Source organism: Aspergillus bombycis (assembly GCF_001792695.1).
Source record: "Aspergillus bombycis strain NRRL26010 chromosome Unknown contig00172, whole genome shotgun sequence".
Classification (NCBI taxonomy): Eukaryota; Fungi; Ascomycota; class Eurotiomycetes; order Eurotiales; family Aspergillaceae; genus Aspergillus; species Aspergillus bombycis.
Window position 1 is genome coordinate 36,014 of NW_019170174.1, and position 12,163 is coordinate 48,176.

The window sequence follows — 12,163 nt, forward strand, 5'->3', positions numbered from 1 at the left end:
GAAAGCGTCTTACAGAGCCAGGATGACCGTGCATATGCAGCCATCGGAAACCATTTCTCTTTCCAGGCGGACCAATACCCTATACCCGATCTGAACAAATGTATGTGAAGATAGCAGGACTGTACATGCTCCAGTCCACACGACCCGATTAGAAATCCGATGGCTCTTGGTGAAACGTGGTTGTTTGAACCAGCAGATCAACGTTGGGGTCAGCGGGCACTGGCCATTGCGCATGACGCTGATCATCATTTATGGCTTCAAGGGGAAATACTGTGACATCAGGAGCGACCGAAAGGGCAAATCGAGGGTAAAGGTGGCATACACAGTACCAGAAGAGAAATCTGCCCCGGCGGCCAATGTTCTCGGCCTTCGGAAACCAAAATCCTTGAGTGCCTCAACCATCCCCACAGTCAAGACGGGTACTCTCCGCGCGTAACAACTTGTCTCTGGTTGGCTGCAGATCCGTACCTCAGATTTCCCCCCCGCGTCATGCAGTTGTGGAGAACATTTCCAGAATCTATCTTCATAGTGCGGAAGCCAGAATCCGATCTACGCACAACGAGGACATCATAATGGCGCCACCACACCGTCGGATTCTGGGGTGTAGCGCGTTAGGGCTTATTCGACTGGGGCTTTAGTCGGATACTGAATTTCTCGTAGATCACGAGGATCTCCCTGTAGTGCCCTTTCCTTTATATATACGTCTGTGTCTTCCTGGGTTTTTTTCTTCCCTCCAGCAGCATCCTTTGATACCCAGATCAGTCTTGATCCAATATATTCAAGAGAAACAGGCAAATATCAAACACATTTCTTTCATTCACAATGGCCCCAGTTGCTGTCGCCCCAGAGACCCCGGTGTTCAACACCAAGCGTGATGGACAGGCCCTCGAGGAGACCTCCGACGCCATCGACACCGTCAACGTCCTCAAGCAGAACATCAAGGAAGAAGACAAGGACATCTATGCCGAGTCTGAATTCGACAAGAACAAGGACAAGACCAAGTTCCGTCAGTACGAGGACGCCTGCGACCGTGTCAAGAACTTCTACAAGGAGCAGCACACCAAGCAGACTGTCGCTTACAACCTGAAGGCCCGCCATGCCTTCCACTCCAAGACCCGCGCCGAGATGACCATCTGGGAGGCCATGGAGAAGCTCAACACCCTTATTGACGAGTCCGACCCCGACACTAGCCTCTCTCAGATCGAACACCTTCTTCAGTCCGCTGAGGCCATCCGCCGCGATGGCAAGCCCCGCTGGATGCAGCTCACAGGTCTCATCCATGACCTGGGCAAGCTACTCTACTTCTTCGACGCCCAAGGCCAGTGGGACGTCGTCGGCGACACCTTCCCCGTCGGCCTCGCTTTCGATGACCGCATCATCTACGGCACGGAGTCCTTCAAGGAGAACCCTGACTATGGCCACGAGGTCTACGGCACCAAGTACGGTATCTACAGCCCCGGTTGTGGCCTGGACAAGGTCATGCTCTCCTGGGGTCATGACGAGTACCTCTACCACGTCGTGAAGGACCAGTCCACTCTCCCCGACGAGGCCCTGGCTATCATCCGCTACCACTCCTTCTACCCCTGGCACAACGCCGGCGCATACCAGGAGTTGATGAACGACCACGACAAGGAGATGCTCAAGGCCGTCAAGGCCTTCAACCCCTACGACTTGTACAGCAAGAGCGACGACGTTCCCACCGTCGATGAGCTCAAGGTACGTCCTTTCTCACTACCCTTCTTCGATCCAATGAATAGCAGCTAACCCCCATCGCAGCCATACTACCTCGAACTCATCAACGAGTTCTTCCCCAACAAGGTCATCAAGTGGTAGATGTGGCTTTAGCGCTCAGATTGTCTCGATATTAGAACACCCCCTTTTTTTTGTTTTGGATATATCAGTTTTGTTTTTGCATTTTTAAAGCGATGATTCACGAACCACCAATGAATTACACAGCCCTGTAAAATTAATCGGGGACCAGTTCATTCAAAAATACCCATTTCCCAAGAACCTAGATCAAGATCTAAAATAAGCTTACTTTCACCGTAATGCAAACTTTTAAATATATACACCTCAAAACCAAAAAACTCCACTTAAATCTACAACAAGTTTTCTTCTCTCCAAGACCCTTGCTATAAGCACTAACTACTACACCCTACGAATAGCTTATCTATGATACAACAACGCTGCGCGAACTCTTGGCGGCAAACCTTGCCCTCGGAAACGGGTTCCCGGGGTACGTCGGCGATCTACCCTCGTTCGACAAATCGGTGTCTCGGGACGGGTCACATTGTGAAAAATTAAACTGTGGACTGTGCCCGTGGCTTTTTTGGGGAAATATTACATAAACTAGTGTAGGTAGTACACGTGCCCTGGTTCTTATAATATAATTTTTCGGTATCTGTGAGGGGAAGGAGGGGTTCTGGGTATATTCTGAGGTGAGACCATGGAGGACCTTCTACTACTTAATTTACCGTTGAATGAGGCATCACTTGGGATTCCTTAGAGATATGAAGTTCAAATCCTTGCGTTTTTATACTCCAAAATTGCTCTTTATTTGAAAATCATTAAGTGACGTAATCTAAATTAAGTCGTTAAGCATACATCTATAGCCGAGACTTGTCCACCCGGTTACCCTCTTCATCGAAGAAGATCTTCTCGCCGGTGATAAGCGACTCCTGGAGCGCAGCTCCAATGCGGACGGCCTGGACGGCACCGTCGAGTCTGAGTGGGACAGGGGTGTTCTCGAGGCAGCAAGCGGTGAACTCATTGGCCTCGGTCACGAAGGCATATTCGAAGCGGTCGTAATAGTGCTGAGGGATCTCCCGACGGATACCAGTACTATCGTAGATGTTGACGAGGTTTAGGGCTGGCTGTGTGTTGACGGCCAGCTTGCCCTGGGTGCCGATGACTTCGGTAGTATCTTCTTGGCCGGCGGCCATCATGCGAGAAGCGTAGAAGTAGGCGATTTTGCCATTGTGGAACTCGACCAAGCCGACGGCATTGTCGCGGTCGTTGTGCTTGCGCAGGTCCGGCTCAACGGCCGTGATGCCGACGGCGGATACAGACTTGACTTTGCTGTCTTGACCGAAGAACCAGAGGGCAAGGTCGATATCGTGGATTGAGCAGTCAACGAAGATACCACCGGAGAACTGGGCATAGGCGACAAAGAACCCACTGGGATCTAGCTTGTCACAGGTCTGACTACGCATAACTGAGGGCGAGCCAATTGAGCCGGCACTCATCTTGTTGTATGCATCCCGGTATGAGGCATCGAAGCGACGGGAGAATCCGCACATCACCTTGAGATGAGGCTTCTTGGCAGCAGCGTCGAGGACAGATTGGGACTAGGAAAAGGGTTGTTAATGCCCTAGCTACTAGGTCGACGGGCGAAAGAGCAAAGACAATAGGGGTTACATACGATCTCGACACTGGTTGACAATGGCTTTTCGCACAGAACGTGCTTTTCAGCATCAATGGCCTTGATGGCCTGTTCGGCATGAACGGCGGTGGCCGACGCAACGACCACGGCTTCCAGACCTTCGTGGCGGAGCATGTCATCGTAATTCTTGTATAACTTCACGCCATATGGTTCAAGATGGACCTTAGCCCATTCAAGCTCAGCATCGTCAGGGGAGCTGGCGGCGACCAGCTCGGCACGGGGAGTGCGCTGGAGGAAATTGAGGGCATGGCGCTTGCCCATGCGACCGAGGCCAGCACAGCCAATTTTGAGCTTCGTAGCAGCCATGGTGAAAATGAGAAGGTGATAGAAGAAATGGAAGGAGATAAGAGTATAGGAAGGGCTGGAAAGATGGAAAGAGTAGCTATCGGGAGGTAGCTTTCGGAGGAGACGGTGAGAATTTATGCGGCCGGTCGGAAATCGTGGCGGGTTGGAGGCAGTGTCGGTCTACCTGTTTCCCTGGCACTCGGGATTCACAAAGGAAGAAGCCGACGACTAATTGGCAAACATGAAAGGGGAGAGCATCCAGTAGGATGAGCGAGGAGGAGAAGCTGTCGCTAGCCAGGTCATAGACTGGAGCATGGAAAGCCAATTGCCCCATTCAGTTACCCATCATGGCTGCTACCCCGGAATCCAGACTTACAGCACTGGTCGGAAAAGGAGTTCCTGGGGCCCCATCTTGAGGAGGACCCCACAGTACGAAATCCGATTGTTTGTTGCCCTTAGTGACGGAGAATGTGGGAAAAGAGAGAAGCCATGGATCAGGGCTAAAAAAGAAAAGTACAGTGACCACTGCTCCTGTACAGGTGGTTTGGGTGGTGGGGATTGAAAGACTGGGGAACTTGGGGTTGGGGTAAGAAACTATACTAAGGCTCTCCACAAATATCCCCCCATTATATCTGAGGCTTTTTCTACTGCCATCATATATATGAATTTTGCTTATAATTTAAAGAATGTTAATTATTAATAATTACATCCGGTGTAGTGTAACGGCTATCATACCTGTCTTTCACACAGGAGATCGGGGTTCGATTCCCCGCACCGGAAGATTCCTTTTTTTTTTTTTTGTTTCCCCCCTCTTCACCATCCATGTCCACTGTATCGCAGTGAGCATAGTAGCTTTGATTCCCCTCCTAGCAAACTCGGTTCTCGAATACATTGTAATATGTACTTGACATGGCGTGGTATCAACAAAATGAAGTCAGTGCATCGCTATGTACTTTCCTTGTGAAAAGGGACAAAAGGCATGAGCAACGTGCGTAACAGGGACCGTAGTAAAGACATAACAGAGAATACGTAAATCACGTCCATCGCCACTTAGTGCTCAGTCTCAGCCTTCTTAGCTTTCTTCAGCTTCCTCTTTGCCGCAACCTCAACCGGGTCCACAAAACCTTCACCTTTCATCCATGCTAACGCCTTCCGCACCCCTCGGCCTTGGACCGCGTTTGGTCTGCTCTCCAAGATGGAGTTGATCAGTGCCCAGGAAAGTACAAGGATGAACAGGTCCCCGCCCTTCCATCCTTTCCAGAGCCCCCGCTTGACGCCCGTCTTCCATGCCGAATCCACGGCGGCTCGGAAAAAGTACGTAAAAACGCTCCGGCTATTCGCAAGGAACGCAAATGGCATACCCGCGAGTGCACCGCTCAGGAAGAAGCGTTTGGTAGGCAGGACAGAGCGCGGGAAAAGTGAGTTCCAGAGACAAATGCTGCCCCACGCGGAGCCGACAGACGCAGAGAGGACAGCAGTCAGGGTGATGATTTTCTTCGAAAGATCATTAACCGAGGTGATGGGATTGGCCATCAGCTTCTTGAACTTGAGCACCGAGAGCGCCAAGGTAACGGTTGTCACAAACCGGGCCAGACGAGGGACCGAGAGGAGAATATTGTGCAAAAATGCCGTACTACAGCTGGGGCTGCTCGAATGGAGCAATGCGCAAGACAGGCTTGAAATAGACGGATGAGCAGGTCCAGTAATTGGTGAAATAGACTTGACAGCTGGCGGCAGGGTATTAGGGTCTCCGGGATGCAGTATGGGCGAGACGAATGCGCTGATTGAAAGATTAGAAAAGAAGTGATCATCTACCAGGTGTAAATAACGAGTATAGACATACGGCCAGCGCAGATTGGCGACAGTTGCGAGCGAGTCAACCACGTCCTCCTTTCCCGGCCAAGCAAACTCTGTAGGCAAACTTTCAGGGCGATCGAGGATGTAACCTGGAGAGAGCCTGAAGATGACGTTTCCGAGCCACTGTGCTCAATCAGTATGCAAATCCAACGATCTTTTTCATATATGGACCAAGCAAACCTTAGGTGTAGCCTCCCGATCGAAGATGAACGCATGGAATAGCTGCGCGCAGGACAAGGGCATCAGCAACCAGCTTCCAAACCACATAGGCCGATTCTCAAGCCATCCTTTCTCATCGATGGCGTTGAAAAGAAACTCCAAGCTCCGAGTGGCCATCCAGATTGCGGCTGTCAGTCGCAGCTGACTCTGAGGGCATATGCCCAGGCCAAAAAGGGCCAGACTAGCCCCAACAGCGGGCGCATAGCGCGATGTCAACGCTTTTGACACTCGAGGGTTCCGATTCCGAAAGGGTTGGGCTTCATCTGTGCGGAGGTTCGCGCGTAGCCGGGCGAAGAAGCGATGCAGAAGTCTGTGGAAGAGAAGAACGAGCGAAAGGGATGCCGACAAGCGGAAGTTGGGGGAGCGAAGGAAAGAAGTTTGTGCTTTCTTCCTGTAGTTTCAGGCAGAGGTGAGACGCGAGTGTTAGCTAAGGTACATTTGATGTCCGCTTGATTTGATTCTTAATTGGACTGAGAGCTTACTTGGACAGATCACCTCGGATTCTTGCAAGTGCCCAATCAACGAATTTCAATAAAGCTCCTGAGACAAGGAATACTCGAAGAGAGGTGCGGAGAGCTGCCTCATTGTATTTGTTTTTTGAGCGCACTATCGCTTCATATCTTGATGGAGAGGGCAATTTAGACTGGACCTTCACGGGGGCGCGCCGAACAGCATGGTCATGGAGGATCTTGTATTCCTTGGCGCTGAGTGAAATGCGGAGAGCTTCGCGAACAACGGGGAGGACCTGAGCGTGCCCGTCAGGGTCGCGTGCGGAACTAGGTTCCATAATGCATCAAATGTCCTTCAAAAAGGCCTAAAACACATGTGTTTAAATACACATTGTGAGATGCTTCTAGGATCGATAGACGGGACTAGGAAAGGAAAGGGAAGGGAAGATGGGGAAGCATGAGTTGGATTCCGGGGTCGCTCGTGACCTCGGCTAGACTCAGCTGAATGATTTACCTGCGAACCATTTTCCCTCTCCACTCCCCAGAGGAAATACGAAGCAAAAAGCAGAAAAATGGGGGTATGGATAAAACTGGTAAGGTTTATATTGGTCATCGCTATATTCTATCATAAGTGCCGTATCGGCGAACCCCCCAAAACATTCCATTACACCATGCCTATGGTTTAGATTCACATGCTCGTCACTCAAGGCCATATCACACACTTATATACACCAGGCATCAGTGTCACTTCTGGTCCGTTTGCCTTCTTTGACTCTTGTTCCCCACTCCTCTGAACCTGTGCCAAGCTGCCACTGGATGGTAGCTGTAACGTACAGACGGTGCTGGTTGGGACCGTAACTTCTAGCTGCGCATGAGTGCCCTCAGTCTGCGTACGATCAAAGCATACTCGAATCAAGCCGTACGGGCAGTCGACTTCTCCTTTGACAAAGTCAAACTCACTTCGAAATGGCGGCCGCAGTTTCCATGTGCGGTACGCGTCACCAACGGGTTGTACACCAAGCACCGCAGCGTAGAACCATTCATAGATCGTCCCAAGCATATCGTGACACTTGGACCGGCAAGCGTCCTGCCAAAACTCTGAGAGAGTGGTCTCACCGCGTCGAATGAATCGCATGTAACTGGGATGTTCCTCCTGCCTGGCCATCGCGAGGACAAGGTCGGGACGATCCACTTCGGCCTCAGCAAACGTGCTCCAGACGTACTTCAGTCCAATTTCTCCAGCGCGAATCCTCGGACCCGACTCCTCTACGGCAGCAACAAATGCCTGGATGATATCAGAACGGTACTCTGCGGGCACCAGGCCGAACTGCAGCGCAAGTGCCTGGTTAACCATAGTGCGGTCATGGACACCAGGATTATCTAGAGAAGTATAGAAGGCATAGGGGTATTCAGTCTTATCGGAGACCAGAAGGTGGAAATTGTAAACATCGTAAATGCGTGCAGCCCAGGCCTCATACAAGGCAGCATCCTCGGTAAATCCCAGCTCCTTTGCCATCATCGATACGTTGCAGAGACAGCGATAGTAAACTGCAGTTTCAATGTTGGCTTGATGATTGCCAAAGGCTATATCATAGCCCCAGTCGCCCAGTCCATGCTCAATAAGGCCGCCTTTCCGTTCCTTTGTTTTCATATACTCCATATATCGTACACAAGGCTGATATATCTTAGAGTATACGTGGGTAGACCCGTAGTAGCGCTTTATCAGCTCGGGAAGGAAGCACACCGCGCAGCCCCAGGTAATAGTGTCATGGAGAGGACCACACATATACCGAATCTCCGGTGCCATTGTAGGTACTAAACCATTTGGCTCCTGAGCATCGATGATATCGTCCAAAATCTTCGTGTAGACTGCTTCCATATCACGGATATACTGCGTGGCAGGTGCAAGAAGCGACGTGACCTCGAGCCATCCGAATTTCTCAATCTGTGGGCAATCGGTGTGGTAGCTAAAGATGTTACTGGCGAAGGTCCAATAACAAGCATTGAGAAGTGCATTGACGTCTTCTTTATCGGTTTTGAGATACCCAAGCTGCCGTGCAGCTGATGAGACATGCCGAGCACTTAGAGAATGAATGAAGGGAAGATTATCACTATCAGAGTCGGAGACCCCCTCCACTTGGATATATCGAGCACTCGTGAAGCAGAAGTCAGGAGTCCAAGTCTCGCGGCCTTCACCAGTAAGGATGATCTTCGAGTATACGTTATGCTCGAATTCTTTAAACAGGGGATCCGGCATAAAGACCTCTCCATTATCGCCAAGGGTTTCGGAGTATCTAACAATGACTTCTGACGCAGATGGTCCACTGACCTCCAGTTGCACCATGATACTGGAGTTCTGCCCCAAGTCATAAACTATTACGCCAGGGCGAGTGGCTTGACGTTTGATAGGGTGAAAAGTGTTATGTAAAATGACTGGGGGCTGGCTCTGATAGCTCAACTTGCCTCTCGGACCAGTCAAAGGCTTTGCTGGCGACCAATCTGCATCATCGAAACCAGGAGAATCCCAACCAGTGGGGTACACTCGTCGATCGTGATTCTCTGAGGCGTAAATGTTGGCAAGGGTGGTAGCACTTTCCCTCACTTTCCACGTAGGGTCTGACACTATGGTCTCGTGGGCACCATCGGCGTAGTGCAGGTGAACCTCAGCGAAGAAGCATAGTTCGTTTCCATATCGAACGAAAGTATTATCCTCATATGTGGGCCAGAAAAAACGGTCACCCTGATCACCTGCGTAGAAACCGTTTCCAACATGAGCCCCAATGACGTTCTCCCCTTGTTGCCATTGAGAAGTTAAGTCATAACCAACATACTGAACAGATCGGTGGTAATTTGTCCAGCCAGGATCAAGTACATGATCAGATGCCGCCTTTCCGTTGACAGTGAGATTGAAATGCCCCAGTCCCGATGCAAATACAACGACTCGAGAGGGCTGTCGAGCAAGCTGAATAGACTTTCTTAAATATATGGGCTTGTCTCCGCCATTGCCCACCCAAACCGCCTTCCATCGGTTGGGCTCATCCTCAAACCACGTCCGGAATATGAGACTAGTGTGTGGCATCTGTCGTAGTGAGTAAAAAGGTCAGGTCAAGTCAATGACAACTAGGTATGCTTACATATGTTTGATTCATGCTATACGGCGGTAACAGCCCCGATGAGCGCGGATATGAAGTATAGAACTCGTTCACAGAGCTTTCACAGGGGATGCCATTTTCGTCCCATACAGTCACTTTCCAGTAATGGAAAGTGGTCGACTGGAAAGGCTGGTTGGGAGTGCATTTGATGTTTCTCTGAGCATCACTCTCAATGCGCCCAGAGTCCCAGCACACACCACTCGTTTCTAAGTTATCACGGTCGGTAGATACAACTACCCGATAGGCAGTTTGTCTGGCATACTCGTTGTCGGCGTGCAAAGCCCAGAATAATCTAATCTCATCGGTGTCTATACCGATGACTTCATGGAAGCCATGGATGCCGCAGCGAGTGAATTCCATGACGTCGGTAAGTAAGCACTACCTAGACAAACGACTTAAATTAGAAGGAGATTCAAATTTTGTGCGAGACCACGCCTTGTAAAATAATTCAAGGTGGACACCAACTGTGCCGGCCGTTGCTGGTGTCTTACTCGGCACAAGTCACACCGGTGGACTTGCCGAATGGTTGCAGACCTTTAAAATATTCTTAATAATTGCAGGGATGCCGTCGGACTCTTTCTTACCGAAACAGCATTCTGATAGCGTCCTGACGGCGTGATCTTTTTCTTCTAGACCTCGGAGGGCTCCATTTTCGGGAGTGAAATACGGTTGCGACGGGGCCCGCTAGCCCATCTCTAGTCCCTGGCCGGTCTCTCTCCACAGTCTACGTTCGGTTTAATGTTGTCCGTAGTTTCCCCGTGGGCTCTTCCCCGGTCTGGGGTTTGTTGCCTTCAAGTGAACGGTGGGTTTAAGTAGTCTTGCATTTGGCCTCTTCTTGATGTCCGAGATGCATGACTGTCAGACGCTTCATACCATAACAGTGGACCGGTCACAGTGTTAGACATGGGGCATGCACAAACAGTATTCTCGGCTCTCTTCCTGGCCGTAGGAGGTACTTCTGAGTCTTTACTTTAGTTATCGTCATGTTGCTGATCACAGCGCAATACAGGATTCCTCTTCGGTTATGACAGCGGTATCATCACTTCGACCATATCCTTGGCCACGTTCAAGGAATACTTCGGCAATCCGAGTGGCACCGTAACCGGTGGTGTGGTTTCTTCATTTCAGGGTGGTGCTATTGCAGGAACAATGTTTAATATGGTTTTCGCGGATAGAATTGGTCGAAAGTACTCCATCTTGGCCGGTGCCATAGTTTCCTGTCTGGGATGTGCCATTCAAGCTGGCTCTGTGGCCATGTCGATGTTGATAATAGGCCGATTCATTGCAGGTGTAGCTGTCGGCATGCTTACTGCAACTATCCCCATGTATGCCTCGGAGCTCTCTGAGCCTCAATGGCGTGCTTCTTTATCCGGATTACTACAGTGGATGTTGAGTTGGGGCTATCTCATAGCCCAGTGGCTAGGATATGGCTGCTCTTTCGACAAGACAGAATTCTCATGTAAGGCTGATTCCATGTCCTTGAACTTTTCTACTATTCTGCTATATCTCCGGGAGGACACTAAGCAAACAACTTCTTAGGGCGCTTCCCTTTGGCGTTCCAATGCCTTCCGGGTATAATTCTAGTGGTGGGCATCTGGTTCCTCAAGGAGTCTCCTAGATGGCTTATGGAGAAGGATCGCCAAGAGGAGGCGAGACAGGTGCTCATGAGTCTCCGAAAAGGGAAAGATCCCGAGTTGATTGAGCTGGAATTCCAAGAAATTCGTGATGTTATCCTGGCTGACCGCGCGATGGGCGAGGTTACCTGGAAGTCTATCATCTCAAAGCCTTCCTGGCGTCGTCGACTACTGCTTGGTTGCGGTGTTCAAGCCTTTGGTCCCTTATCTGGCACAAACGTTATCAACTAGTAAGGCGCTCAGCAACTTCTTATCACAAGTAAAGATGCAGTAACTGACAGCGGTCTAGCTATGGGCCAACGATCTACAACATTCTAGGCATTGACAACCAAACCTCACTTATGATCATCGGTATCAGCGGAGCGCTTTCAGTTGTCTACTGTACTATTGGGCTCTATCTCCTGGATAAGTTTGGTCGTATTAGACCTTTGCTCATATCTGCTGCTGGCCTTGCGCTGTCATTACTAGTCAACGCAGTGCAAGCACAATACATGGATCAGAACAATGCTAACCAACTGCGCTCCATGGTGGCCATGAACTTTGTCTTCAGCTTATTCTATACACCATTGGGTATCATATCTTGGGTCTACCCTGCCGAGATCTTCCCCGTTGAGGTTCGAGCCTTGGGTAATGCGATCACAACATTCACTAACTGGACGGTTAACTTGGTCTTTGCCCAATTCTCACCAAACGCACTTGAGTCTGTCGGCTTCAAGTATTTTTATCTCTTCTTCGCGCTGAACCTCATTGCCTTTGTGTGCTACTGGTTTTTCTACCCAGAAACTAAGGGCCGTACACTGGAGCAGATGGACGAGATCTTCGGGGACCAGATCGTGCCGCATGCATTGCAGGACCCAGAAGGAGCAGCCGTTGCGATGGAGAAAGAAAGGGCATTGACGGATCATGTGGAGTTTGGTGAGAACAAGGAGAAGGTGTAACCCACTTCGTTTGGTTTACAGTCTACTACTATACTCCGCACACCCATATCAGATCAGAACACTTCCGCAATGTAGGTTATATGATAATTAGTCAATTAAACGCAAACAATCTACCAGTTCACCCATACTCTCCCTAGCAGCATCTAACCAACTACATCTGTATCTACATGAGCCATCGACTCATCCA

The 12,163-nt window shown here is 50.1% G+C and overlaps 5 protein-coding genes across 5 annotated transcripts; 2 read left to right on the forward strand and 3 right to left on the reverse strand.

Annotated features, from left to right (window-relative positions):
* Window positions 1-822: 822 nt before the first annotated feature.
* ABOM_011829 (inositol oxygenase) lies at window positions 823-1,833 on the forward strand (the record flags this gene model as incomplete). Its single annotated transcript, XM_022538957.1, has 2 exons — window positions 823-1,716; window positions 1,777-1,833. 2 exons carry the CDS (start codon window positions 823-825, stop codon window positions 1,831-1,833), a joined length of 951 nt encoding a protein of 316 aa, XP_022383591.1.
* A 773-nt stretch (window positions 1,834-2,606) lies between these two features.
* ABOM_011830 (putative NAD binding Rossmann fold oxidoreductase) lies at window positions 2,607-3,748 on the reverse strand (the record flags this gene model as incomplete). Its single annotated transcript, XM_022538958.1, has 2 exons — window positions 2,607-3,347; window positions 3,422-3,748. The coding sequence occupies 2 exons, from the start codon at window positions 3,746-3,748 to the stop codon at window positions 2,607-2,609; spliced, it is 1,068 nt and encodes a 355-aa protein (XP_022383593.1).
* A 1,029-nt stretch (window positions 3,749-4,777) lies between these two features.
* ABOM_011831 (uncharacterized protein) lies at window positions 4,778-6,590 on the reverse strand (the record flags this gene model as incomplete). Its single annotated transcript, XM_022538959.1, has 4 exons — window positions 4,778-5,507; window positions 5,571-5,707; window positions 5,765-6,194; window positions 6,286-6,590. 4 exons carry the CDS (start codon window positions 6,588-6,590, stop codon window positions 4,778-4,780), a joined length of 1,602 nt encoding a protein of 533 aa, XP_022383594.1.
* Window positions 6,591-6,955: 365 nt separating this feature from the next.
* On the reverse strand, window positions 6,956-9,764 carry ABOM_011832 (alpha-rhamnosidase; the record flags this gene model as incomplete). Its single annotated transcript, XM_022538960.1, has 2 exons — window positions 6,956-9,331; window positions 9,387-9,764. 2 exons carry the CDS (start codon window positions 9,762-9,764, stop codon window positions 6,956-6,958), a joined length of 2,754 nt encoding a protein of 917 aa, XP_022383595.1.
* Window positions 9,765-10,307: 543 nt separating this feature from the next.
* On the forward strand, window positions 10,308-11,976 carry ABOM_011833 (sugar porter family MFS transporter; the record flags this gene model as incomplete). Its single annotated transcript, XM_022538961.1, has 4 exons — window positions 10,308-10,356; window positions 10,414-10,863; window positions 10,944-11,268; window positions 11,328-11,976. The coding sequence occupies 4 exons, from the start codon at window positions 10,308-10,310 to the stop codon at window positions 11,974-11,976; spliced, it is 1,473 nt and encodes a 490-aa protein (XP_022383596.1).
* Window positions 11,977-12,163: the final 187 nt, after the last annotated feature.